The 26579-nt window shown below is 42.7% G+C and overlaps 1 protein-coding gene across 1 annotated transcript; it reads right to left on the bottom strand.

The window, feature by feature from the left end:
- Positions 1-1068: 1068 nt before the first annotated feature.
- On the bottom strand, positions 1069-22288 carry IL18RAP (interleukin 18 receptor accessory protein). Its single transcript, XM_066621333.1, has 11 exons — positions 22226-22288; positions 19747-19771; positions 18858-19128; positions 17916-18084; positions 15216-15390; positions 12599-12667; positions 7234-7348; positions 5973-6130; positions 5076-5216; positions 3782-3970; positions 1069-1905 (listed from the first exon to the last, which is right to left on the bottom strand). The coding sequence occupies exons 1-11, from the start codon at positions 22286-22288 to the stop codon at positions 1499-1501; spliced, it is 1782 nt and encodes a 593-aa protein (XP_066477430.1). The 3' UTR covers positions 1069-1498.
- Positions 22289-26579: the final 4291 nt, after the last annotated feature.

The raw sequence follows: 26579 nt of genomic DNA, 5'->3' as shown, positions 1-26579 counted from the left end.
AGACACAACAATGTGCTGTGAGAGTCAGAGAGAAAGGTGATATATAAATGCTGTAATTATTATTACTAGAGAACTTCCTCTGTGCCTTTCTATTTCCAGAGATAAGTTTTGCAGATTCCTCAGAGAAAGGAAAGTAGATTTGAAGAATAAAAAAGTGGGTAAACATCTCGATTCCTGGCTATTTATCAGACAAATACTGTACATCTATAGGGAAAGTTTTCTACTATGAATGCATAAGCACCCATATTTTCAATCTGTGTATTCTGTTCCAAAGCATGTCCAAGAAATGTTGGATACTATTGCAAAACAGGGAATGTAATTTCAGAATTGCAGATCATGTTCTAGTGAATATTCATGGGTGTCAGAAATTGTGGGATGCATTTCCCAGAGAAGTTCACCAAACAGCTACTCTGTACGTGTTCAGAACTAGTTAAGGCTTGGATGTTTTTCTGGGAAGTCCTTGAGCTAAGCTGACCTTTGTTTTTAGATCCATGTTGCTGGCATATTTTTATGCCCAATTGTGTTCTGCTATTACTATTTTGTTTTTATGTGACTAGATTTTCTGGTGTATATTAGCCATTTATATTAATAAAATAAAAAACGAAGGATAGATAAAGATAGATGCAAAAGGAATAGAACACTGGAGGTGATGGGATGAAACTACAGAAATGCCTTCAAGTTTACATTATGCCCACAGTCTGACCCTTGCAAACCTGCCATGAAAGGAGACATAAGCATGATATTGACACACCATTGCAAACAGGCCAAATGACTAAAGTTGCTGTCCAGTATAAGGGCTACCGCAGAATCAAGTAATCCCATTGCGGGGCTGCTTGCCCTACCTGGGGAATGGGATGAAAGTCCTCTTCCCCTGAGGAGCCACCGGCGGCTGCCCGGTTGCGCTCAGGATGCCAAGGCAGCCATTTTCAGCACTGCAGCAGCTCTGCACTCCGGGCAGCTCAGGATTGAGCTGTTAGTTAAAAGCGTATATTTTGTTGAGGTTTACTAGTTTTTATGTAAGTTAAGACAAAAACCACAATCACACTGCAATATCAATGAACAGACTGTAATTTTTCTTTATTCAGTGTTTACTATTACCCTGATATAGAGACATAGATCGCTATAAATAATTATTAAATAGTTGCAGTATGAAAAGATATGGCATAGCACAACTATGCTCAGCATGTCTTAGCTGTAAAAGTTCTGCCACTTATAAGAACATTTTCATACTACTTTTGAGAGAGTGATTATTGAGCAAAAGATAACCAAAGTCATATGAATTTTGCAGCTGCTGTGTGCTGAGGGTGTCCATTTAGCCCAGCAGCATCTGCTCAAACTGTCAATGGCTCTTGAAGATTTGAAGCAGAAGTCTCTCCCAGCCTTGCTACTCAACATCCTGTTTTAGCTAGAGAGTCACCATTATGCAAAATATGTGGTCTACCACGAGCGATGAGTGATGTCCCTGCTCTCTAGTAAGGTCTCAATTTAGGGAAGTTCTTCATATTTCTTCTCTTAGTCCAGCTTTTTCTTGCAGTGACTTTTCATGCTTATCAACCAATGGGGTAAAAAATGAGGACCACCCAACTTTGGTTCCTTTGGTATGCTTCACGGGCATACGATACCTCAATGTTTTCCAGAATTTCTTGTTGGCAGTGGGAGAGGTAGATGGTTTCCAAGGAATCCTGGGTAAAACCCTGAGAGCTTTCTTCACTTTGTGAGGTAGCAATTGCGGCTCCTGAAAAGGCTCAAACTGAATTAAGATGAGTTTTATCGTCTTATCTTCCAGTGCACTGTTGATCGAGGCTTCCAGCTCAAACATGGCCTGCCCATTGACATACCTTGAGCTTAAAATAATTATCGCCCGTCTGCTCTTTCTGAGAGCACTGACAATGTCATCAGTGTATGCTGAAAAAAAGAACACAATCATTAATACATTATTTGAAAGAGACCCCCTATCTCTAGTAATTCGTAGACACTGGCATTTGTTGGTGAAATGTAGAACCTTGATAAATGGGTGAGTTCTGTTGGAGGATGTCTTTTCCAAGCTCTTAGAATATGCTGTGTGCACCTGCTTGTGTGGGAACTGAAACAGTTTCCATTTTGCTAAGAGAAAAAGCAGTCCAGTATACGTAGCCAGCTGGCAGAAGGCTAGAATGCAGCTTTCAAAGTACCACTGTCTATCTGGGTTCCTGCTTGCTATCTGACCTTTTTTTAGATTGCTATCTAAACTAAGTAACAAAATGAAGATGCACTCAGCCTTTAAAAAGGAAAAAAAAAACACCACACACCACAGAACTGGAAAGTCCATTTCAAATCTTTATCTCAGTAATGACAACACTATTATTAGACAAGCTACCATCTCTCAGTTCATTCCTTCCCCCCCATATTATGCAAATATTACAAAGCAGTGTACCTCTTTAAAGCTGTCATCTCTAGAGTCGACTACATGTTACATAGAACATACGTTGGCCTGATTTTTCCCTCCTTTTTTTTGAAAAACAGCATGCAGGAAAAAAATTTCCTATTATAAATAGCACGTGGGGGAGGACTGAAATTGCACCAGGGACAATTTGCTAAAGTTCCCCTTACCTCTCTGTGATTTAACCGTTCTCTCTCTCTCTCTCTCTCTCTCTCTCTCTCTCTCTCTCTCTCTCTCTCTCTCTCTCTCTCTCACACACACACACACACAGAAAGAGAGAGAGAGAGAGAGAGAGAGAGAGAGAGAGAGAGAGAGAGAGATCTGCACATACACTCTTTTTCTAAAAGAAAAAAACGACCAGCTCATGCCTTCTGTGTAATATATAGATTGGCCTTAGTGTGGCCCTGCTACCAGGGGTGGTCTGCTAAGGACAAAAGAGAATAGAGGGCCAGTGAGTTATTCAAATGAAGGAAGGCAGGAACTGGTCCTTACATATGGGTACTAGCTAGACCAGCAATTTTCAACCAGTATGCCGCAACACACTGGTGTGCTGCAAATGGTCCACAGGTGTGCCGTAGGAAGGCAATTTATTAGTAAAGCCATTGGGGGATGTGGACCCCTGCCAGCAGCACAGTGTGCCTTGTCAATTGTCAAACAACTGATGGTGTCCCCCGAAAATTTTAGCATATAGTGTGTCTTTCTTATCTCATGGCACACTGAAAAGGCACTAAAATTGTCAGGGCACACCATCAATTTTTTGACAATTGACAAGGCACACTACACTGCTGGAGGGGGAGGGCTCACATCCTCCAATGGCCCTATTAAACATGACCCTCCCACCAAACCCTGTAGCACATCTGTGGACCATTCAAGGCACACAGTAGTTGAAAATCACTGGTCAAGCTATGTCAAGAACTTCTCTTCTGAACTGTCTGTAATGCCAGAGGAGCAGGAAGAAATGACTGCTGTTTTGCTTTGGTTCATCTACCTGTGAAATTTCTAGTGAAATTGGTACATTCTTGCTGACTGAGGGAATAGGTACAAGGACACTTCTTTCAAGCATCCAGAAGAAAGCGGTAACATATTAAGTGGTCTTGCAGCAGTGATTTCACACTAACTACTGCTTGCCAGTTTTAGGGGCAGAAGTACGCTTGGCAATAATGCTTTCAGGAAACTGCCAGTATGCCCACAACAGAGTCATGTTAGAATGTGACAAAAATGTTGAGAACCAAGGATATGACTAAGAAAGCAAACACTGGGAATCTGCTTTCTTATGTTTCTAATGCAAATCTACCCTGGAATTCTTAATCAAAAGGAACTATTTTGGAGCAGCCATTATTAACCAATCATGTAAGGCATTACCTCCTCCTGGAAGGATGTCCCGTTCAGTGAGACATAGCTTATATCCATATTTGTTTTCTAAAACCTGAGGAAGATGCTCCAAGGCTAATGTCTCCTCCTTGACAACCTGGCTTTCATTAAAGAAAACTAGATCTGCTTCTGGTGAATCAGCTTTTGCATAGGACACAAACGCGTCAAATTCTTTGCTGTCTAAAAATGAACAAAAACAAAGTCACAGAATGAAGAAGCACTCAACCTTTAAAGAAAAAAACCATTTCAAATCTTATCACAGCAATGACATCATTATTATTAGTGATGCCACCATCTCTCAGTTCACCTCCCCTGTAATATGGAGATACAGTACTGGCCTACCATACAGGGTTGTTGTGAGGATTAATCGGATGATGTAATTCAAGCACTAGGAGCATGGAAGGAAAACATTTTAACTGTCCATCACATTATACACACAGAGCTCTGTAGCAGTTGTGGCAACCGGAACTGGGAGAGATCTCATTTCACCAGCCACCACATTTTTTGCGTGAGTATTCAGCTTGTAGGATTAGCAGTGTCATGTTTTATCATGTCCTTCACCCAAGCATACCATTCTGTCCACTGTAGCACACTACACCTGAAGGAAATACATCCGTTTTCCCAGAACAAAAGAGTTCCGCACGTACCCTCATCTCTCAAAGTGAAATGTCTGCATGAGTTCTTGAATAAATTTTCAGAAACCTATTCAAATTGAAAAATCCTTCATTTCACCAGCAGGGGCCACTGTAATACAGCAGAAAACTGACAGCAGTACACAACAGCAGTTTTGTATTCCAGTTTTATTACTGCATTATTATGACGTTGGGTATTAAGATTGCTATACATTTAAACATGCTGATGGAAGATGACCATAGGGGTACAAATAAAAACAGAGGTGACCCTAGTATCCTAAATACTACATTGATGAACACCCAGGGTGTGCATTATTGGAACAGGTGTGCAGGAGGCTGAACTACATGTTAAGTGCAAACATCTGTAACAAGCCGCACACTTTCCCAAATGTCTTCTTAAAAAAGTTAGCTGTCCCTCCTGCCCCTTTGGCTCCATTTCGTTCTGAATATGCTTTTCCATAGAAGCAGGAGCAGGTTTGTGTGTGTGTGTGTGTGTGTGTGTGTGTGTGTGTGTGTGTGTGACAGAGAGAGAGTCTGAGTGAGAGATGTGGTTCTGTGGAATGAGGGTTACTCAGAAATTAACTCTGAACCAAAATCAAAACTGACCAGAGAAAAAATGCTGAATGCATATACCATAATTCTAAAGTCCTTACCACCCACAGTTTCATCTTTGGCCATGTAGTTCCGACAAAACAGCAGTATTTCAATCCAGTGCTGGTAAACAAACATACTTCCCAAAAAGAGGCCAAGGAGAATGATGATGACACAGCATAAAGTGACCAAGAAAAACTTAACTAAAAAGGAAGAAAAAATAGCTATTAAGAATTTGTCTTTATTGTTATTATTATTAACAACAGTATTTATATACCTCTTTTCAACAAAAAGTTCACAAAGCGGTTTATTAACACAACCGCTGAATTTGTGGGGGGGGGGGGGAGCCAGATCCAGCACTTGTACCAGATCCTAACCTCAGTCCCAGGCAATCCAGAGCAGCCATGGGCTGCTTGGATCTGTGCCACCTTTTTAGGTGGCACAGATTCAAGCAACCCCACTGGGGCTGCTGCAGCGTTACTTGGGGTGAGGGGAATGAATTCCCCTTGCCCCAGGCTGAGCTGCAACCAGATCCAACCCCACACTGAGAATGAGAATTCTCAAATGTTTTCAAGGGCTGTTTATCGATTGAAGCCAAGCCAAGCTTTTCCCATTGCAAATAATACATGCTCTGGAGGAGGGAGTCCAACTGGGTATTGTAAGGGTAGGTTAAAGCCTCCATACTCCTGCTTTATTCCCAAGCTGAATTGGGTCCCCTGCATGCTATTTATGGGGGGGGGGGGAGAGAGAGAGATGGAAGCACAAGAGGGCCAATAACATGTTCATCTTGCATCAAGTTTGATCCTAGGGATCCCAGAACTGCAAAAGTGTTCTTTCCCCATTTAAAGAACATCTCTGACCATTAGTCAACTGAAGAGCAGTATTCTTGAAGCAAATGTCATCTGTGATAACATCAAGTGATGTTCTTTCAAACACAAAAGATGGTTTGCTAGTTTCACCTTTTTCTGTTTTCCTATTAAGCTTGAACACCCCTGTAGATGTCCCAATAGAGTTGTGAGCCATGCAGATGAAGCTACTGTTCAAATCTTCTTCAGTTACTTCCGTCAGTTTGAGAATAAGCTCAAAAATTTCACCTTCTAGTCCTTTCGGATGAACCCTAATAGGATAATGTTTGAGTCATTCACACATAGACCTCGTTTCAACAAAATTATGACCCCCAACAAATGTATTTTCAAACAGCGTACAGATGTCAGCCCTGATGTTCACAGTGGCAGTGATTCAAAATGGTACTGCAGCCATCATGAAAATGTGGGGCAGCCACATTGTTGTGCCTGGGTCACATGCAGAAGCCCAGAAAGGAATAACTGGACAGTTGAGTCAGAAGACCAAGGCAGGTCAGAGACACAGCACCAAAGGGACAAGTTGCCCTGACAAGGGTCAGAGGCCTATTAATGCCTTAAATATGTTCATGCTTACATTACCTCTCCTGGACCTCCTGCTTGGAGAGTGGGGGTCTTAAAGGGTAGCTTTCTAGTCTGGAACCTTGCAGTTCTTCTCCTTCTGTCAAGTCCCACCTAGCATGTTGCTGGTGCTGATGTATACGGGAACGACTTTGAGGTGTTGGGCGCTTGGGCTCTGACTATGGTGCTCAGTGTGTGCAGGTGCGAGGGAGGGCACCAGGATGCAGGTTTCCTGTTGTCTTGTGTGCTTCCTGAGGCATCTGGTGGGCCACTGTGAGATACAGGAGGCTGGACCAGATGGGCTTTTGTCCTCATTCAGTCAAGCATGCTCAGGAGGAGATGGGGCAGGGAGAGGGCAGATCAGACCCAGGGAGGGAGCGGGTTTGGTGGCAGCAACACCCACCAAATCCTATCCCCCCTCCTGGGCCCCATCCACCTTCACAGCTCAACATGGACTTGCACCAGCAATATCACTGGCATAGGTCCAGGTTGACCTGTGGTGGCATTAGAGGCTTACCTGGGCCAAGGGAACAAATATTCCCTTACCCCAAGGAGGTCTTCATATGTTTAATCTCTTCTGCAGGATTCAGCGGAGTCTGCATTGGCACTGTTGCATCACTGCACAGGGGAGTTATATAGGATTGGGCTGTAAAGCAGTGAAAAACTCTACATCAGTATTAGGAAACTAATCATCCTTAGATATTAACAAAAGTAAGTGGATTAGTTGATTTAGTAATGAAAAATTATTAATCACTAATTGTATGATCAATAACCCCTTTTAAAGTGATCTTTTCCATACCATTGTTGCTGTACCAGTTGTTTATTTTTGCCATTCTCTTTGTACCATTGCATCGAAGAAGAAGAAATCTTTTCAAAGCCAAACTGAGCTCTGCATTTCAGTTCAAGAGCTTTCCCTGGAAAAAAAGGGGTAATGCGCATCAAAACCAGCCCTTGCTCTCTCTCTCTCTCTCTCTCTCTCTCTCTCTCTCTCTCTCTCTCTCTCTCACACACACACACACACACACACACACACACACACACACACACACACACACAATTTCCAAAATTGAATGCAAAGATCTTTAGACCAGTTCATAAATGAATGCCTCAGTATATATTTATCTGATATATTTATACCTTCTGCCCAGTCAACATCAAGCTGGTTTATCGCTCACAGAATAAACCAGTGTTCCTCAAACAGTGGTTGGGACCCACACAGTGGGTTGTGAGCCAGTTTCAGGTGGGTCACATAAGACCTAGTGCAGCTGCCATTGAAAATAAGATGCCATTGAAAAGAAGATGGAATTCTGGTGGGGTGGAGGGCTGTGCGGTTATTTTGCTTGTGTCAAGGTTGTAGATAGGCTTTATTTTTACTTTCTGAGGTCCAAATCCTAATCAACTTTCCAGCAGTGACACAGCTGTGTCAATGGGGCATGTGTGGCATCCTGCAGTTGGGTGGCAGTCACAGAAGCCTCCTCAAGGAAAGGGAATGTTTGTTCCCTTACCTCAAAGCTGCATTGCCCTTACCTCGGTGCTGGAAAATTGGTTAGGATTGTGCTCTGATTCACTTTGCTGTTGGAAAATAGCTGAGAAATAACCCAGTGTTGTTGCATTCTCAGAAAGCAGCAGAATCTGGCATCACAATGACTACACTTCCAGCTTGATGATGTCAGTTCCAGCCATGACATCACTTCCAGGCTAATGACATCACTTCTGGTGGGTCCCAGACAGATTGTCATTCTAAAAAGTGGGTCCTGGTGCTAAAAAGTTTGAGAACCACTGGAATAAACCATTAATCAAAGAGACCATAATCACAAATAACTATCTTAGCACATAAAAACTAAAGATAGTAGCAGATAAAGGATCACACTAAAAACGCCTTCTTTAAAGATAATGAATTAAAAGCATAAACAGCATGAATTCAAACAGCATGAATTAAAAGGCCTGAGCAAGTAACATTATTTTTACAGGCAACTAAAACTCATAAGGGTTAGGAAAACATGCTTGAACCCAGGCAGGGTACTGAGAATCTGAAATACTAAGGTACTCAAGGGGTTGCCCCTGAAGGCTTGGACACTACATATTAGTCCCTCTTCCTTACTAAGTTTAAGTTTGTGACACTGACAGAATTGTGTGTGCTTGCCCTGTTTACCCCTTTATTCCTCTCCCTTGTATTGGTTTCCAAGCTGTGAACTCCCTTGGGGCAGGGATCCAATTTTCATTATTCATTTTAGATTAGAACATCTGATATATGTTGATGGCACTGTACTACTGCTGATACTAGCAATAGTAGACCTGATCCCCTGATCAGCACTTTTCTATCCTGTATTAGGCAGAACTGCCTAAAGCAGGGCTTTCCCAGATGATGTCAGGGCACTGCAGCTCCACATGCAATGCTTTGCCACCGTCAGAGCTGACTGGTTACCATGACTCAGCACTTGATGACTCATCTCTGGGCATGTAGAGACTCCACCGTAGAATCTCTGTGGGTTAAATTACCAGGCTTGAGCAGCGATGTAATACTGGGGGTGTGCTATCGTCCTCCAGACCAGAAATCTGATGGGGACCTTGAAATGAGGAAACAGATCAGGGAGGTGACAAGGAAGGACAGGGTTGTAATCATGGGGGACTTCAATTATCCTCATATTGACTGGGTCAATTTGTGTTCTGGTCACGATAAGGAAACCGGATTTCTTGACGTGCTAAATGACTGTGGCTTAGATCAGCTAGTCACGGAGCCCACCAGAGGACAGGTGACTCTGGATTTAATTTTGTGCGGTACGCAGGACCTGGTTAGAGATGTAAACGTTGCTGAGCCATTGGGGAACAGTGATCATGCTGCGATCCGTTTTGACGTGCACGTTGGGGGAAGAATACCAGGCAAATCTCTAACAAAAACCCTTGACTTCCGACAGGCGGACTTCCCTCAAATGAGGAGGCTGGTTAGGAGGAGGTTGAAAGGGAGGGTAAAAAGAGTCCAATCTCTCCACAGTGCATGGAGGCTGCTTAAAACAACAGTAATAGAGGCCCAGCAGAGGTGTGTACCGCAAAGAAAGAAGGGTTCCACTAAATCCAGGAGAGTGCCCGCATGGCTAACCAGCCAAGTTAGAGAGGCTGTGAAGGGCAAGGAAGCTTCCTTCCGTAAATGGAAGTCTTGCCCTAATGAAGAGAATAAAAAGGAACATAAACTGTGGCAAAAGAAATGTAAGAAGGTGATAGGGGAGGCCAAGCGAGACTATGAGGAACGCATGGCCAGCAACATTAAGGGGAATAATAAAAGCTTCTTCAAATATGTTAGAAGCAGGAAACCCGCCAGAGAAGCGGTTGGCCCTCTGGATGGTGAGGGAGGGAAAGGGGAGATAAAAGGAGACTTAGAGATGGCAGAGAAATTAAATGAGTTCTTTGCATCTGTCTTCACGGCAGAAGACCTCGGGCAGATACCGCTGCCCGAACGGCCCCTCCTAACCGAGGAGTTAAGTCAGATAGAGGTTAAAAGAGAAGATGTTTCAGACCTCATTGATAAATTAAAGATCAATAAGTCACCGGGCCCTGATGGCATACACCCAAGGGTTATTAAGGAATTGAAGAATGAAGTTGCAGATCTCTTGACTAAGGTATGCAACTTGTCCCTCAAAACGGCCACGGTACCAGAAGATTGGAGGATAGCAAATGTCACGCCTATTTTTAAAAAGGGAAAGAGGGGGGACCCGGGAAACTATAGGCCGGTCAGCCTAACATCTATACCGGGTAAGATGGTGGAATGCCTCATCAAAGATAGGATCTCAAAACACATAGACGAACAGGCCTTGCTGAGGGAGAGTCAACATGGCTTCTGTAAGGGTAAGTCTTGCCTCACAAACCTTATAGAATTCTTTGAAAAGGTCAACAGGCATGTGGATGCGGGAGAACCCGTGGACATTATATATCTGGACTTTCAGAAGGCGTTTGACACGGTCCCTCACCAAAGGCTACTGAAAAAACTCCACAGTCAGGGAATTAGAGGACAGGTCCTCTCGTGGATTGAGAACTGGTTGGAGGCCAGGAAGCAGAGAGTGGGTGTCAATGGGCAATTTTCACAATGGAGAGAGGTGAAAAGCGGTGTGCCCCAAGGATCTGTCCTGGGACCGGTGCTTTTCAACCTCTTCATAAATGACCTGGAGACAGGGTTGAGCAGTGAAGTGGCTAAGTTTGCAGATGACACCAAACTTTTCCGAGTGGTAAAGACCAGAAGTGATTGTGAGGAGCTCCAGGAGGATCTCTCCAGACTGGCAGAACGGGCAGCAAAATGGCAGATGCGCTTCAATGTCAGTAAGTGTAAAGTCATGTACATTGGGGCAAAAAATCAAAACTTTAGATATAGGCTGATGGGTTCTGAGCTGTCTGTGACAGATCAGGAGAGAGATCTTGGGGTGGTGGTGGACAGGTCGATGAAAGTGTCGACCCAATGTGCGGCGGCAGTGAAGAAGGCCAATTCTATGCTTGGGATCATTAGGAAGAGTATTGAGAACAAAACGGTTAGTATTATAATGCCGTTGTACAAATCTATGGTAAGGCCACACCTGGAGTATTGTGTCCAGTTCTGGTCGCCGCATCTCAAAAAAGACATAGTGGAAATGGAAAAGGTGCAAAAGAGAGCGACTAAGATGATTACGGGGCTGGGGCACCTTCCTTATGAGGAAAGGCTACGGCGTTTGGGCCTCTTCAGCCTAGAAAAGAGACGCTTGAGGGGGGACATGATTGAGACATACCAAATTATGCAGGGGATGGACAGAGTGGATAGGGAGATGCTCTTTACACTCTCACATAATACCAGAACCAGGGGACATCCACTAAAATTGAGTGTTGGGCGGGTTAGGACAGACAAAAGAAAATATTTCTTTACTCAGCGCGTGGTCGGTCTGTGGAACTCCTTGCCACAGGATGTGGTGCTGGCGTCTAACCTAGACGCCTTTAAAAGGGGATTGGACGAGTTTCTGGAGGAAAAATCCATTATGGGGTACAAGCCATGATGTGTATGCGCAACCTCCTGATTTTAGGAATGGGTTAAGTCAGAATGCCAGATGTAGGGGAGAGCACCAGGATGAGGTCTCTTGTTATCTGGTGTGCTCCCTGGGGCATTTGGTGGGCCGCTGTGAGATACAGGAAGCTGGACTAGATGGGCCTATGGCCTGATCCAGTGGGGCTGTTCTTATGTTCTTATGTTCTTATGTTCATGTTAACCAACAATGTTGAAAACTGTAGGACTAATCTGGGTGATACTTGTTCAAACTGATTCCTGTTCATGTAGGAACAGGATTGCACAGTCCCTGCTCCCCCACTCCAGCAAGCATTCCCTTTAATCATGGGAGGGCAGTTATCAATGATACTACTTCAAATTAGTATCTAAATCACACGTGCCAGGGTAGTTCAGACAAACTCTGGCACACATTCAGAAAAATGGGGAAGGCACACTGAGAGGAAGGGCAGGACAACCATGATCATGCAAAGAGGGGCCAGTTCAGATGTATCATCTAAACCAGTCTATTGCAGGCGTCACTGGATGAAAGAGTCAACTATGTTCCCTTGTTCACAGATATAAATCATCTGTTGATATGTAGAGATCAAGTTATGAGCATACATGTAAAATTATCCACATATTAAGCTACACTTTACATTTCTTGACTAAGTCAAGTTGGCTTCTTTCAGTATGCTCTTACTGTATTCATCACACAATGAACTTTGCTGTAGAGGGAAGTACCTAATTTGTGAGGCAGGTAGTCCAATTTTTAAAAAGCAGGCAATCCAAAAAGACTCATAGCCCAATCCTAGCTAAACCCCACCCCTGAGCCAATAGAGCGTGATATGTAAAGGTTGTGCAGTCATGGAGATCTCATAGAAAGGGAACTTTCATCGCCATATGGCTACTGGCAATAGCAGAATCTTTGTTCCGCTGTCGTAACTCTCAGGATTGGGTGGTCACACTACAAATTCATTGCAAGGCCTGTTGAACACAGTGGAGCTTACTTCTGAGTAGACATGCGCAGACTTGAATTGAGCTGTTAACATATGCTTGGGCATAACCAGCCAAGTGTGGATAACAAGAATCTGATGGGGTAGACAAGATTAGCCTTTGGAATAAGAAACAATGTTCATTTATTTCAAAATGAATGTCTTATTCAGCTTACCCAGTTCTACTTCGAGAGTTCTCACATAGTAGGGATCTAGAACAGTTGGAGAATTTACAGTGTCCTTTGCTGCAACATAAGAAGTGTATCATAAAAATAGGAAGTCTAGGAGGCATTTTCCATTGAACTTCAATGTATCTGCAGTATACAGAGTATACATGGCTAAATAGCAAGTTTCACAAACGGAAATCCATGAGAAATCACAGAAAGAGTTTTGTATTTTTTAAAAATACACACACACACACACAACAGGGAGGCACCTGTGATGATTGAGCACCTCATGTTCCTTTATTTTTCTTTATCTGTCTTTCTTAAAACCCATTTTAGCCCAGCTCACAGGTGTACACATTTGGTCCCTGTTGCAAATAGGGCAGAAATGGCTTAAAGAAACCCTCCGTAGAAGGTTTAATAGGAAAGAGGCCTTCCTGAGACACACTGGAACCAGTGTCATTGCAGAAAATCTGCATCGCCAGGCAGACAAATTATTTTGGGTACTCTGTGTATTCTTCATCTGGATAGGACAAAGCCATTAGGGATGTATTTGAGGTTGGTTTGTCTGTAATCACTTGCTTGCATTTTTGCGAAGATCCCTGGCTTAGGCTTTGGAAGTGCCTAAGCGCTGGTGTCAAACATAAGGCCCAGGGGCCAGATGCAGCCCATAGAAGCTCTTTATCTGGCCCTGGAGCTCTCAGTTGCTGAGCAGTGCTGAGGCATCACTGTTGAAAGGGCAGCCTACATGATAATTGGGCTCTCCCATATCTTGAAAATATTTGCATATTTTCTCTTCTGTCATTGGTGGCTAATGAGTTTCTAAGTGAGGGAAAACTGCTTATTTCTGGTTATGACCCATTTAATGACATCACTGTCTACCTAATGACATTGCTTCTGGCCCTCAGCAGGCATCTTTAATGCTATTTGGCCCAGTGTATGAAATGCGTTTGACACCCCTGGCCTAAGCAATTGTTCAAAACTGCTTTAATGATTCTTTTGTCCTGATATTATCCAACCTCATCCCCTTTTTAAAAAAAAAGTAAATTCTCCTTTTACAGCTTAACTTTTTGCCTGCTTGTGCTTGGTTGAACTCAATCTTGTCCCAGTCCTCCTAAGCCTTTGGTACATGCCAGATTGGATAGGTTTGGGTGGAATTCTCCAAATGACTGGAAGGGAGGTTTTTATGCAAGGTCTCTCCCAGCCAGCTTTGTGGCAGCGTTTCCCAATTAAGGCTCTGGCATAAGTCAGATCTAACGAAAGGAGGGAGTTACTCACATGTAGTACTTCTCCACCACAGCACTAAACAGCCATTTGTGGTCCACACACTGAATTAGTCCCTTTCTTAGTGTTTTGGATAGGCAAAAATTAAATGAAGTCCCCACTGTATACAGATGGTTAAGGGTGGTTACAGGAGCTATATCTTTCTTCATTCAAAACCATGAAGTTGTGGTGGGGAACCCAACACTAACGTTGCAGCTGGAGGTCACTGGTCACCGGTTATTTCCAGCTAGTATCTCCATCACTACTGAGCTACTATTGTCGGCCAGAGGAAATATATGACCACTATGGCACCAAACTAGTTGGTGCCAGTGATGTCACTGATAAGGAAAAATTCACCGCACCATGCCCATGCTAGTTAAAGGATATTTCTACAAAAATAATTAGGAAGTTTTTTTCTCAGCTTACAAAATTATACAAGCGTTCACGTTAAGCAAAAAGTGGTGATATCAACCAAGATCAGCTCATCTTCAGCAGCAAAGCCCAACCATTTGAGATTCTTTTCCTTTATAAGTGGTTTTCCATTTGCAGAATACATACTCCTCACAGAATACATGCTTCTCCCATGTAGAGTCAGGGCTCAAGGGGTAAACCAATGTTTTTCCCCGGCAATGCTGATCCTTCTGCAGCAAGACTTCAAGACCTCGCTTGTCTCTGCATACATAGTAGATATCATACTAAGGCTGTGGCACTGGAGCTACCACAATGGTAGAGTTAAAAGGAAAATGGCTTCCCATTTATTCTCAGCGTCATTGCCTGTACACCCAGAGTAGTTGCTGGAGCTAATGACTGTGTGCGTGTGTACACACATTCAGTGTCAGAATATCAAAGTATTACATTTAGGGTGCAATCCCAATCCTTGACTTGTGCCAGCCCAGCGATGCCGTGAAAGTACTGTAAAGCACTTCTGCGCCACCATTCGAGGAGGGAGGCCAGCGCACAGACAGGCACCAGCCTCTGGAGGCAGCATGAGGCCCAAGGTGTCAGCACACTGATAAGGCCAGGTAGCTGAGTCAGGTGTAGGGACTTGGGGAGGGTGGGAAGGAGGCATTCTGGGGTGGAGGGAGGGTAGGCGGTAGGCAGGCCTGTGGGAGGGCCACGGCTGGGTGGGAGGTGGGGCCAGGATCCAGCATTTGTGCCAGATCCTAATTCCAGTCCTGGGTGATCCAGAGCAGCTCTGGGCTGCGGCATTACCTGAGGTAAGGGAAATTAATTCCCCTTGCCCCGGTCTGAGCCACAGGTAGCCCCAACTCTGTGTTGGATACAGGGCAGGACAGCCAGCCAGCCTCCCCATTCCAGTGTGGGTTTAGAATCGGGCTGCCCCTACTCTAAAAGTATATTGACTTACTGATGATGTTCACAGTGACAATGGTTCTCACTGTCCACTGGATATTGTTGTCAATCAGCATGTAGTCGCATACATAAACACCATGATCTTTGTCATAGGCAGGACGTAATAAGATTTTATCACTCCTCAATCGCAGGCCTGGTCTGTCCTCTTGATGGCTGATTTCTATTCCATTCTATGGAGGAAAGAAGAAAAAAAGGATCTAACGCACATTTGATTGTAATATATTGTTGACAGCTGAATCTAGGGCCCTGATGGGCTCCTCGTCCTCCCAGGAGAAACAGTGTGTGCATGCAGTGGCTTAGCTAATGATCTTGTAGCCCGGTGCCAAGCTCAAAATGTTGCCCCGGATCTGAAGTCACAACTGGAAGTGACATCACACCCAGGCTTTATAAAAAGTGAAAATTGGGAGGAACGTACCTCCCCCCCCCAGCAGCTCACCACCCACATGCTCTGCTGCCTCCCCCATTCAGTGGCATAGCTAAGGCATCTATCTACAACCTGGGGTCAAAGAACATTTTGTAGCCCCCTGCATGACAAAATCAAATTTAATTAAGTAAATAAATAAAAAGTTGTTGGTTCCAAGCTGCATCATAATAACATCTCATTGGCACTCAGAACAAACAGTCTCATAGGTCAGTTTGGAGTTAAGCAAATCCACTTTTTGTTCCACAAGGCAGTTGTGTTTTCATTTTCTGGTTAATTGGTCATAACTTTTGATAGAAAACAGATATTCCGGTGCAGTTTGCTTCATTGCATTCTGTATTAAATTACCTTTCCAATGATATATAACACAATGGTATTATTCATACATACCAAGATTTTCACAATTTTGGTCACTAGTGTCAAGTTCAGCTTGTTGCCCCCCTAAAGCTTGATGCCCAGTGCAACTGCTACTCCCTGCACCCCCTTAGCTATGCCACTGTGTGTGTGGATGGTGAGGGGCGGGGAAATATAAAAGGAGTATCTCTCCTCCTCTGGATGGTATGTTCTTGTCTCCTTCACATCTGCCCAGGACTGGTGTTGGAGTCAGCCTAAATGGACAACTGCCAAGGGCCCAGGTTTGATCCCTGAAAGCAGCTTTGAGCCTATGGCTTTTGTATGGAGGACAGTTTCCTGAGGGCCTCCTTCAGCCTGGATTTTTCTCTGCACCTGCCTAAAACAGGTTCAAGCATTGGTGTGTTCGAGCATATGGAGAAACACTTCTTAGCCCTTGTGCATGTTGCTTCCTCTTCCTGCCCCATTTCACAACTAGCTTACAAATTTCACTTACTAGCTAACTCTCACCATTTCACAACTAGCTTACAAATTCATATTTCCCACAGCAATTGGCATCCCAGTTCCTGTTTTCTCACATGCAGACTCCTGCTCAATCCCTATCAGTTAGTATAAGAACACACCTTATCAGTCTGCTCTTACAGAGTGTTCTGCTGCCCTCACTGGAAAACCCCAGTGGTTTGCGGGATGGGAAACTCATGACCTGGTAGCCCCAATTTATACATTACATTATTATACTAAATGATACTGCAGTGGAGATACGAAACTTACCAGAAAAAATGCAGATAATGTGGTGACTGAGTAGAAGGGAAGGAAAAGAAAGTGAAAGAATAGCTGGAGGGGGGATGGTTTGAACCACAGACTACTTTAGGGAGGAAGCATTGACCTACCTCCAGTTAAAGGTTGAACTACAGGTGACATTTGCCTAGATGCCTTTAAGAGGGGATTGGACACATTTCTGCAGGAAAAGTTCATTACGGGTTACAAGTCATAGTAGTTATATGTAAGCTCTTGGTTTTATAGGCAGGCTGCCTCTGATTGCCAGATGCAGGGGAGGGCACCGGGACGCAGATTGTGTCTGTTGTCCTTTGTGCTCCCTGGGGCATTTGGTGGGCCACTGTGAGATACAGGAACCTGGACTAGATGGGCCTTTGGCCTGATCCAGCAGGGCTCTTCTTATGTTCTTATATTTAAAGTGTAATAGCTTAGTCTTTCTTTGGTCAATAGCAGCTATACTGAATGAGCATGAAAATGGTCACTAGAATGGAAAGCTGTGGAAGGAGGTTTTAAGGGATTCTCTATTGTTCACCTTGGGTCTGTTGCAATTTTTGTTTACCAGCTTCAAAAGACAGAAGGGTTAGATTAACACTGGCAACTTTGGATGTCACTGTCTGGGAGCCAGGCAAAGCATGGCTATAAGGACCTAACAGGGAAGGCTAAATGTCTGATATTGAAATAGCCATTTGGATTCATAGCTTCTGGTCTATTGTTTTCTTTAGGATATGATTCCAAGCACATGGACACTGGAGCAAGTTCTGTTTTACAAACAATTACAAAGGTGTCCAAAGAAATCTGAAAGCAGAGTTTGTTTTAAAAACACATTTCATATTTTCAGTGCTTTGATACCTTTTGACATTCATCCTCAAGGCGTTCTGGCATTTTACCCAGTTTATTGGAATCTGTGTACTCAGGATGCTGCACTTCAACAAAATGCTAACGTAAGCAAGAGAATCACTTTCAAATTTCCAAAAAGCAATGAAGCTAACGGTGTGGAATGTGAGCTTCACTCTATTGCTCCACAAGAAGATATGCCTTCTCTCCCATTCAACAGTGTTAATGACATGGAACTGCACCTCTGTTAGGAACAAAAAGATAATCAAACATTGGCTGTATGTTTACCTGCTCTAAGGACAATGACCTTACCTTGTGCCATTTAACTGGGGAACGTTGCAAATGAGGAAAACACTTTTTCCCAGGGCAAGCAATAGATGCTGCTTGTTCAACAACCACATCCAGCTCGCTTGTGCTGTTAGCTGAACAATTAGCCATTTTCTTTGTTTGTACGTCTACGAAAATATTGACAAATTTTTTCCTGTGCGATACAGAAAGGAAACTTAGCTAAAATTATCCAGAGGATCTGAGCTGACACATAAGTAGAGAAAACGTCAAGGGTATATTATGAAAATGAAATTTATTTGTAATATATTAGAATAGCTATTCTAATATATTACAAATAAATTCCATTTTATTTATAATATAAAATCATCAAGTAGCCCACAAAGTACTAAGATTTGAAGATTTATTCAAAGGTTTCTGACATAAAGGTCGTTTTACCATGGTTTGGCAGTCTGAATGTTGCCATTTTATTAAGTGACAGATTGACAGTGCAGTGTTATGATTAATCAGAAGCCAGTCCCATTATCTTCAATGCATATTACTCCTAGTTAGTGTGCATAAGATTGCACTGTTAAGTAAATGTTTATGGTGGCATTTTCATTCTTTTCTGAATGATGCACAATGAATATTAATTTGTAAATTGCTGTCAGTATGAAGATTTTAAAAAAAGAATTACACAGGGAAGAGATGCAATCAAAATAATAAAGTTGAATGTTGTTTCATTTTGGAAGTCAGATTATAAAGTCAGATCACAAAATTCATATTTAATATTACAATCATACAGCATGTAACAGGATCATATAAGCATATCTGGAATCCTTGGGGAATAGAAGGGGAGATATAATTTAAAAACTAAGGGCACAGTCCTGCCAAGAAATTGCACATTTAATTCCAATGGTGATTTTGGTGAAGAAAATAAGTTCTTGGAATGGGGAGGAGAATCAAAGAGGCTCAGTCAAAGCAACAAACCTATTTGTGCAGAGATATGTTCCAGAATCATTAACCGTTATTGGATCAAACCAAAGGGAATTTTCTTGATGCTTTCGGCGTGCGGTATCATGACTGAGGGGGATAAGGGGTGAAAGAACCCTCGGCTGCCAGAACCACTGCACCTGATGTTCATATAGAGAAGAACTGTGGGAAATTGAGGCGTTGTTCTCAGATGCAAGGTCACATGATAAGACAAACCTCTCCTCACTAATGGCGCGGTACCTCACAACAGGGCTCTTGTGAAGAAATCCTGGAAAAGGTGAAAATATCAGTGACATTCAAGAGGAAAACAGCTATTTTCATAGTATCATGAACAAATTGATTCATTCTTCTATGGAAAGCAACAGAATTTATATGCAACCTTACAGCTGAAGGGGGATTAGCTAGTGAAACTGGCTGTTAGGTATTTCAGTGGCTGACCTGTCTCCTCATCCTGTCCTTGAACAAACAGTACAATTTCTTGGAGAAAGTTACACCATACACAAAGCCTGCTGGCTGTTTAGAAGTAGCTTACCACATTAACTCAAGTGTTGTACATTGATTTCGATATGGCTTTACTGGCCACTGCCCAAATATGTCATGCCCATAGCTGTCCAACTGCTTACTGGAGTCTCCCACATGTGACAATCATGCCTCGCACCAAAGCTTGCAGTGTGCAATCCTATGCATGCTTACTCCACAGTCCCACTGTGTTCAATGGGGCTTACATCCAGAAAAGTGTGCATAGGATTGCACTGTTAGTGCTAGAGAGGGTCTAGCTTTCAAACTTTGACCTATGATACCTTTGAACAGGTGAACACTGGGGTTGTGCAGTCCCATGAGGGCAGTGTTCCATCTCAGACAATGACCTCTTAATATGGCCTCTTACCTGTATTATCTTTGGCTCCTACTTGCTTCATTAACAACCACAGAAAGAGCCAGTGGAGTGTTAGCATTGTTTTCTAGCACTGCATTTCTCTAACCTTGATTTGTCATCTGGCAATGGCTTTTATGGTAAATACAGAGCCTGACAGAGAAAGGAAAAATTCTGTAGATGTAAAATATGCATATGAACATAAGAAAAGCCCTGCTGAATCACGCCAAAGCTCATGGTAGCCCACCAGCTGCATCTCGAAAGCCAACAAGCAGGAGTGAAAGGCATATTTGGATCTGCCCCATTGCTCTCCTCTACTGGTATTCAGAGGCACCACCACTGTTAATGCTAAATCTGGAAGTAGCACAAGGCAGTCATGACAATGTAGTAATCATTGATGGAATTGTCCACACATTTGTTCAATCTCTCTTTGAAACCATTCCAGCCAGTGGCCATCACCACATCATGTGATAATGAATTTCACAGACTAATTATGCATGATGTGAAGAAGTACCTTCTTTGGTCAATTCTGTATCTCTTGCTAATCAGTTTCATGGGTTGACCTCTAATTCAAGTATTACATGTGGGAGAGAAAAACATCTGCCTCTCCACACCATGCATAATTTTATGAGTCTCAATCACGTCTTCTCTTAATTATCTTTTATCTAAGCCAAACATTGTATTCTTTCCCCATAGGGAAGGCACTCTAGCCCTCTGATCATTTTGTTTGTCCTCATTTTCTAGCTCTGCAATACAGTATCCTTCTGGAGGAGTGGCAATCAGAACTATTCAAATGTGACTCCATCATAGATTTGTATAGGAACATCGTAATATTAGCAGTCTTATCCACGATCCTTTTCCTTATTAACCCTAACATAGAATTTGCTTTTATTCCACAGCACATCATGACCCCAAGATGTTTTTGTGGTTCATCATTGAAATTCCAAGTCCCATCAGTTCAGCACTGAATTAATATGAAAATATGTGAGCTGGGCCTGCAGTCACTAGAAAAATTTAGTGGAAGAAGCCATTCACTTCTTGTTGAAAAGCTATTAATTCAAGATTGGGATTGCCTTCTAAGGGAGGCTAAGCGTAAATGCTCCCCTTCTTATTTTGGAATTAAATTTCCCACTAAATTTTCTTTACCCATTTATTTTTATGTACTGATGGTTCCCAAACTGAGGCGGGCTTATATGACTACGTGATGTAAAGCTTTACCAACTGCACAAATGAAGGGTCGTTTTCAAAGGATCCCTCCCGAGCAGCATTATTGTGACTGTCCCTTAACTGATTTAGACACCCCGGTGCATATCTTTTTCCTATGCCCAAAATATACAGCAGGGAGAGATTAATTCTTAAAGAAATGGATACATAAATTTTCTGTGTTTTCAGACTCTTTAAGATTGAAATTACTGTTAAGTAGTCTTTGCAAAGAGTGTGTTGTGGTTATAGCCAAATTCTGTTTCTATGTGGTTTTAAACTCTGGTTTTAAGATTTTAGATAAATAGGTGTATAGCTTATGTGCTGATCAACTTAATAAACTTGAACTTTAGCATTGAAAGCTCAAGCCCCAATAAGTGAAATTGGAAATTTTTGTTTTGCTTTGATGTGCATCAGTTTACCTGTATTTACTCTGAACTACATTTGTCATTTGGTTACCCATTCAAACAGTTTGGAGAGGTTCTTTGGGAGACCCTCACAATCTGCTTTGGTTGGTAATCACTCTGAATAGTTTTGGTTTTTACCACTCTGAACACTCTAGAAATGTGTCTCCTAACTCCAGATCATTTATGAAAAGTTAAAAATCAGCAGCCCAAATGCAGAACTATTGGGGACTCCACATCTTAACCCCCCCCATAGAAATTGCCCATTTATTCCTACTGTCAGCTTCCTGTTCTTTAACTAGTTACCAATCTATTAAAGGCTCTGCATTCTTATTCCATGATTGCTAAACTACATACACACACACTCCCAAATGGAATGCTGGAACATGCGTGAATGCAGTAATCAGCTTATTTAACTGCTTTCAGATATTTATTACAATAAATAGAAGTACAGCGTTTAAAGAAAGCACTTAACCTAAATTAGAACAGAAGTTCTCTGAATTGAAATGCCACCTCATAACATTTCAGAGAAGGATCCACCACAAGCTTTTTTGCTGTAATAGTGCTAGATTAATTGATTCTCTGGTTAATTATGGAGCACCTCATTTAAAACCTGGTCCTGACATTACAATAGCAACTCATCCCAAAGTCCACAACTCTTTTTTTGAACAAAATCTGAAGCATAAAAAGGATCCACGAGCAGCAGGCACTTCACACGACAAAGCTGTCTAAACAAATGAGACATTCAAAGAAATAGACAATAAAAATATAAATATCTTTGGATGATTTGTGCAGATGGGTTCATTTAAATAATCTGTGAATGATGCTAGTACGACATTTGGAATTTTGAAAAAAGACAATTCTCTAAAGAGAAATCTGAGAAATCTTACCTCAATAGGACCCTGCAGATGTGATAAGAGCTGTGGTTGGATCTGAGCTTGTATGACGGGCATGTTTCCGTTTAATCAGAGTTTCCTTTACTGTCTTCCTTCTTTAACCAAGGAGCAATTTCCGTCAACATTTCCTGTAAAAAAGGGAGGGCAGAAGCGCTTAGCCTCTGAATAAAAGGCAGCAATTATTTTTAAAAAAGAAAAAAAAATTTCCAGATAGAAATTGTATAGCGTTCTAGCATACATAGTGTTCTATGTACGCTAGAACATAGCGTGCCAAATGTTCCTTCTCCCTTTTTGCAGTCGAGATGTGCAATTGTGCAGTTGCTTTTAGGGCTGGCTTCAGAGGACGTGTGGGTTAGTCATTTCCTGGGGCTCTGAAACCATCACCTCAACAGTGCCATCATCACCACTCTACAGAGGTAAAACAGACAGGCACCAACGAACTTTCATTTTGCATACTCTGGCTCTTGCAGTTCAAGGTGTCTTGCCCAAGACACTCCAGTATCCTGGAATCAGCCCTGGCTAATTTTAGGTCACATCTTACCCACAGACATGATTATGTACTCATGCTGTGATCCAGCTAGTTACTGACTTCCCTAGCCCCCTTCCCCTGCTGCTGAAAAAGGATTATGACATTGAAACTCTTCTGAGTGACAGAGCTGATGACATAAGGACGGAGGTGTCTTAAGAATAATCAAATTGTTGAATAACCCCTGTAAACTGGGCAAAGAGGCACTTAAAAAAAAAAAAGTGGTGTCCTCTTATATTTGTGATGGTGGTGGCCACTTTTTTAAAAGTGGTGTCTTCTTATATTTAGCAGGGAGAGCATCCGCAGTTTGGTGCCTTTTCCTATGGCTGTTGCTGGTGTCTCTTTTGCACCTCTTTTTCACACCCTTTGGGCACAGGGAACCATTCATTGAATTATTTTTGAATTGAGTACTGTGTTATTATTGAATTGAGTACTGTAAACTACTTTTGGTTGAAAAGTGGTATACAAATATTCTTAACAAGACGTAATAATTGCCCTTCTGCTCCAAGAATACAAGTTCAAAAAACCATCCTTCACAGGGCAGTTTAGGAATATTGGGCAGCTCAAGCCAATCTGCTGCCCAAACCCAGGCCCAAGTTTTGCTCTTCACCTCCCCAAATTGCAACACTCACCCCTGCCAGGGACATCTGCCAGCACATTTGTGCCCCACCCACCCACCGAGAAAGAGAACTCTATCACCAGCGTACAATGACATATTCAAGGTTAAAAAACCAGAACTTCCCTTCTTTGAATTTCACCTCTGCCATGAATTCTCACTTAGGTGGCCTTAGGCAAACCACTCCCTCAGCCTCAACATTCCCAGTTTCAAAATGCGAATGATACTGATCTGTAGCACTGTTGTGGACGACATTTGTATTCCAAGGTGTAAGTGCTATGTTCAGTGTTCAGTTATGGCCTAGAGCTGTGATTTCCAAACTTTTTACCTCAGGGATTCACTTTTTAAAATGACACTCTATCAGAACCTATTTAGTTTTATGAGACTGAAAAAGGAGCTCTACTGTAGAAAGAAATAATGTTCTTTATTTATCAGTAAAAATAAGCAGGGACAAAAATGCTCAAATATTTATCTCCCTATATCTACACATGCTTGCAAACTGCAGGAGCTGAGCTCTTTGCAAGGCAATTAGTAGCTATCTAATTTTTGAATAGCCACAGGGCTTGAGGCAATTAGTTATCTGATCTTTTTGTTGCTCTGCTCCGCTGCTACAGGATCCACCAAAAATCAAGTCGCAACCCATCAGTAGGGAATCATTGGCAGTGTTTCTCAAATTGTGGGTTGGGACCCTCTAGGTGGGTTGCGACCCAATTTCAGGTGGGTCCCCATTCATTTCAATATTTTATTTTTAATATTAGACTTGATGCTGCCATGGTATGTGACTGCATTTGAGGAAACGTTACAGACCTGTATTTTTAACAAGCTACTATGTATATTCTTTTAACAATGATAGACAATGGGACTTACTCCTGAGTAAGTGTGGGTAGGACTGCAACCTAGGATTGTAAAAATTTTTCCTGCTTGATGATGTCACGATTATGACATCACTTCCTGTGGGTCCTGACAGATTCTCATTCTAAAAAGTGGGTCCCCTTGCTAAATGTGTGAGAACCACTGGCCTAGAGTAATAAGGCTGACCCCTCCCCGCAAGGTAAGAATATAAGAACATAAGAACAGCCCCACTGGATCAGGTCACAGGCCCATCTAGTCCAGCTTTCTGTATCTCACAGTGGCCCACCAAATGCCCCAGGGAGCACACCAGATAACAAGAGACCTCATCCTGGTGCCCTCCCTTGCATCTGGCATTCTGACATAACCCATTTCTAAAATCAGGAGGTTGCGCATACACATCATGGCTTGTAAATCGTAATGGATTTTTCCTCCAGAAACTTGTCCAATCCCCTTTTAAAGGTGTCCAGGACAGAAGCCATCACCACATCCTGTGGTAAGGAGTTCCACAGACCAACCACATGCTGAGTAAAGAAATATTTTCTTTTGCCTGTCCTAACTCCCCCAAAGGTGTTGCCAAGTTATGCAGCCTGTCCTTATTTGGTGCCTGTTCTGTCACTGTGTTTATCTATTAAAATGTGTGCCACTGTATTCTTTAGCTAGGCTCCTCAGCTAGAGAAGGAGGAGGAAAAAGTAGATAGTGTGCCTGTCAAAGGACAATAAAAAACAAGATACAGGAACTGGAATGGAGCAGGCAGCAGCTGGTATTAAGCTTTGAAAAAGAGACTCCTAAAAAACCACACATATCACTGTCAACCAGGGTCTGCAGCTGGTGCTTTCAAACTGGCCCCCAGGCGTTGATTTGTTGCTGGGGAACTCCTGGGGACTGAGGGGACTGAAGTCATTGCCTTGCTTCTTTTACAATCTGTGCTGTAACATCTAATAAACCCTCATTAATCAAATAAATCTCTCAGTGTGCATTTTTTGCTTCCCCTGAGTCCAGGAAGAATGCTTGCCCATTCTTCAAGCAAGGCAAGATGATGACCTTATAGGGTTGTTGTAATGATAACCACAGGCTCATGAAGTCCTTTGAACTCATGTACATGCATCTTATTATGGCGTATGAAAAAGTGCTTTCTTCATTGGTTTTGTCCCCAAAATGCCCAGCTCACAATACTGGGATACCCACCAGGCCCAGCTTTCAAAATCAGGCTTCTCTGGTTTAGGCCTTTCTCTACCCTTTGCTCAGGAATGCTACTAGTCAGCATCTACCATCCTCATTCTCAGAGACAAGTGGCTAAATGAGATAAGCCAAGTACACAGGAAGGACAGATGGTAAGGAACAAAAGGGTGTGAGACAGGATAGTTAGGATAAATTGGTGTAATTGATTACCAAACCTTCTTGGTAATTGTCATCTTGTACGTAAATACCCTGTCAATACACATTTTACTGTGCTTCCTACAAGCTGATAAAGGATGCTGATTTTTTCTGTCTGATTACTTGTTAATTTTCCAAGGATGTTTACTCCTCTCTTTGTGCCCATGTGTACCCCTCCTCTGTTCAGAAGGCTCTATAAAAACTGTATCATTGTAACCCAATGAGAGCCAGGGTGGTGTAGTGGTTTGGGAGGTGGACTCACACCTGGAAGATCCAGGTTCAAATCTCCCCTCAGCCACGAAGGTTCCTGGGTGACCTTGGACCAGTCACTTTCTCTCAGCCTCACCTAACTCACAAGGTTGTTGTGAGGACAAGAAGGAGGGGAGCAACTGTGTATACCACCCTGAGCTCTTTGGAGGAAGGGCGGTATAAAAATGGGAAAAATAAATAAATAAAATAACCCACTCTTGGTCCATCATGCCTGTGTGGTGGACCCGTTTGCAAACGTAGTAAAAAGCTCCATGGTATACTGTGCCCATTCGGGAACAGTTTAAAATGCTGACAAGCAAAATCCCGGCTATTGTTAAGTACAGTATACAAGCAGGCCAAGAGGATATATGCCATTTTCTTACAGATAGATGGAAGATGCTTTCTGGATCTAGAAATGCACTTCTCGGACTGCTGGGATGAGGCACATACTATGTATTTCAGACAGAGACATATCCAAGGTTCAGAGGAGGGCAGCGGTAGCTTCACAATGTGGCTGCTGCCCCTTTTTCCTTCTCCAGCAGCTTTCCAGACAATTTTCAGCTTCTGCTGAGCCTCAGTAGACCCCTGAGCATAGTGCTGTGCTTGGAGGTTTGCAATGGCTTGGCGGAAGCCAAGAGTCAGCCAGGAAGCTGCTGCTCAGTGGTACCCCCTTCAAATGGTACTCCGGGCATGAGCCCTACTTGTGATACCCTAGACAAGCTTGTGAGTT

The sequence above is a fragment of the Tiliqua scincoides genome, chromosome 3 (genome assembly GCF_035046505.1).
Source record: "Tiliqua scincoides isolate rTilSci1 chromosome 3, rTilSci1.hap2, whole genome shotgun sequence".
Lineage (NCBI taxonomy): Eukaryota > Metazoa > Chordata > Lepidosauria > Squamata > Scincidae > Tiliqua > Tiliqua scincoides.
This window is presented reverse-complemented; position numbering and strand designations above follow the sequence as displayed.

Coding starts and splice junctions, on each gene's coding strand:
- IL18RAP (XM_066621333.1), bottom strand. CDS start 22,288: ATGCCCGTCATACAAGCTCAGATCCAACCACAGCTCTTATCACATCTG. Junction 19,772..22,225: donor ATCTGCAGGGTCCTATTGAG/GTAAGATTTCTC, acceptor TTGTTAATGAAG/CAAGTAGGAGCCAAAGATAA. Junction 19,129..19,746: donor AGGAGCCAAAGATAATACAG/GTAAGAGGCCAT, acceptor CACCTTTTCCAG/GATTTCTTCACAAGAGCCCT.